The sequence below is a fragment of the Fusarium tjaetaba genome (genome assembly GCF_013396195.1).
Source record: "Fusarium tjaetaba strain NRRL 66243 chromosome Unknown NRRL66243_c0000582, whole genome shotgun sequence".
Lineage (NCBI taxonomy): Eukaryota > Fungi > Ascomycota > Sordariomycetes > Hypocreales > Nectriaceae > Fusarium > Fusarium tjaetaba.
The window spans coordinates 1-2656 of NW_023501778.1; the positions used below are offsets into that span (position 1 = coordinate 1).

Sequence of the window (2656 nt, forward strand, 5' to 3'; positions counted from 1 at the left end):
GCTCCAGCATAGTTCGCTGAACTTCACGCTCACCACCCGATGTGGAATCGTAACGCTTCGTACCAATGGCATCGATTTCGTCGATAAAGACGATAGAAGGAGCGTTCTCACCGGCAACCTGACAATGTTAGTAACAGTCAAACACACCAAAGAGATCACATACCTGGAAAAGCTGTCGCACAAGTCGGGGGCCGTCACCAAGATACTTCTGAATAAGCTCACTACCCACGATACGTAGGAAAGTGGCAGATGTCTGGTTGGCGACGGCCTTGGCTAGCAATGTTTTTCCAGTACCGGGAGCACCGTAGAGAATGACACCCTTGGGAGGCTTGATACCCATCTCTTCGTAAAGCTCCGGATGGAGCAGTGGCAACTCTACTGATTCTCTGACTTCCTGAATTTGCTGCTCTAGACCACCAATATCGGCGTATGACTCGGTAGGAGCTTTGTCGAGCTTCATGACACTGACGATAGGATCGGCATCATCTGTCAGCACGCCAACAATACTGACGCTCTTGTGATGCAGAAGAACACTAGCGCCAGGTTCCAACAAGTCCTTGTCGACGAAGCTCATGATGCTAACGTAGTACTCGGGACCAGTAGTACTGCTGACGATCGCATGATCATCGTCGATCAACTCCTCTAGAGTTCCAACACCCATGGGGCTTCCTCGCATGTCATCGACACGGCCACGCTCGTCTGCTAATCGATCGACATCGGCATCAGTGCCAGCGGATTGTCCCTCCTTGGCTGCCTTGGCCTTGCGTAGGCGTTCCTGGTTTTCGACATACTCCTCCTCGAGCAATAGATGATCGTGGATTCGCTGCATTCGCAAAAGTCGGAGCTTGCATCGGCTGGTAGGGTAGACGGCGGGAAGTTTCTGAGCGGCGCTGGTGCCACCAGCCTTTCTCTTCTTGCGACCGACTCGTGTGGTAGGTCGAGGCGGGGGCTCGTACTTGGGCTTATCCTTCTATTGAGCTGTTAGAATGGGAATAGAAGTCATGGACGGGTTTCTTGCCTTCTTGTCCTTCTCATCGCGTCCCCCTTCTCCCATGCCGGATTGACCTTGACCCTAGATAACGTCAATAGCTGTTGAGCTGCAGTATGACAGAAGTGTTTACCATTTTGTCAGGATCAGCTCTGGGAGCTATCGATTATGTGATATCGTTTGTTTGGCGTGGCAGTGGTTTCAATGAGGTGAGTCGTGATGGTGGATGTGATTTGATGTGGAGGAGAGAGGTCGAGGCTCCCGAGCTTAGTGATGATGAAAGCGACCGCCAGGCGCCAGGGAAACACGACAGCAGCTCCAGCCTAGTCACGTGCTGCTCTTAGCTGAGTCAGGTGAAGCCTCAATAGCTTCAAACAACAGCAGATGTCGGAGTCGATAGACAAAATTTATCTGAACTTATCTGAACTTATAAGAACTAAAGCCCTAAATTTAGCCTAAATTACTTCTTGCCATGTACTTCGTCTGGTTGGGGTCGATGCCAGCATCTCATAGACATTTGGCTATCGTTGACGAAAATAATTGGAAGCTAATTGTATGTCTCAAATCTCAATGGTTTGTCAAATACGGATGCAGAGAGACAAGAAATCAAGAAAGGATCCTGAGGGCTGTATAAAAGAGATTCTTAGTATATAATTTTGAAGTGAATGGTGTAAGAGAAAAGCAGTGGACCTTGATGAGTTGACCGAAAGAAATATCCAAATCTACCTATATAAGCCAAGACACCAGTGGAGGTCGGCCTTGTAGTCCCTAAGAACTTGTGACGACACGATTGTATGAGAAATTATGTAGCCATGCAAACATATGAGGAATTTCTTCATATTACCGTTAAGTACCACCTATCTTGTGTCATTTACCGTAACCTCCGAACCATATGAAGTGCAGCTAATGCACCTCGTACCCAGTCTAAGTTGTTAAAAAGAACCGTCGGAAACTCCCCATACCATGCTTAAAGAAATTGTGTTTCAGATCGTCATTCCTTCTCTTGGTCCCCCAGAGTTCACATTAGTTCTCATGTAGCAATCTAGAAACGACGTCCCCCATGTAAGCCTCTTCCAGCACGTAGTCTCGGCCTCCGTTGCGATCTATGCCGAAGTGAACAAAGGCCTCGACAACGTCATCCAATGCGAATCCCATGTTCACGAACCGTTCAACAAGGTTTCTGTTGTATCCGTTAAGTCTACCTCTTGTTAGCTACCTATATTCTTGTCGTCTCCATGTTTGACCTACCGAGCAACGTCGTCCTTGACTGGAGCAGCTGGAACGTCATTTTGGTATTTGGTGACATCAACGTCTTGTCGTGGAGCACCGGCATACTTGACAGCCCATTCGTGAGCCATGAGAGCGAAGCGCTTGGGATCTTCTATCATCATCTTTGCAACCTCGGCGTCTTGCGGGTCCTTGGGATTTGGGCATTCGAGGAGCATTCGAAGGGAGAGAAGGGCAGTCTTGATGGTTTGGACGGGAGACCAGTTGGAGCTGAGGGTGTCAAGGCAGATAGCCCCCTAAAAGTTGAGTTAGCATCTTGAATCCTTTGTCGTAATTCGCCTCTTGTCCACCAAGTCGATTGTTCTTGTGCTCCACGTCTTGTACTCATTTTGAAGGAAGTTGACCTACCGTCTGACTGCTGATATTCGGATGCCAAACCTT

The 2656-nt window shown here is 48.5% G+C and overlaps 2 protein-coding genes across 2 annotated transcripts; both read right to left on the minus strand.

Annotated features, from left to right (window-relative positions):
- On the minus strand, window positions 1–1124 carry FTJAE_14159 (RPT2-26S proteasome regulatory subunit; the record flags this gene model as incomplete). The annotated part of the gene is made up of 3 exons (XM_037347367.1): window positions 1–118; window positions 164–970; window positions 1122–1124. Coding segments are annotated over 3 exons (928 nt in total), but the record flags the coding sequence as incomplete, so codon positions are not given.
- An 887-nt stretch (window positions 1125–2011) lies between these two features.
- On the minus strand, window positions 2012–2656 carry FTJAE_14160 (ubiquitin-conjugating enzyme (huntingtin interacting 2); the record flags this gene model as incomplete). Its single annotated transcript, XM_037347369.1, has 2 exons — window positions 2012–2186; window positions 2237–2511. Coding segments are annotated over 2 exons (450 nt in total), but the record flags the coding sequence as incomplete, so codon positions are not given.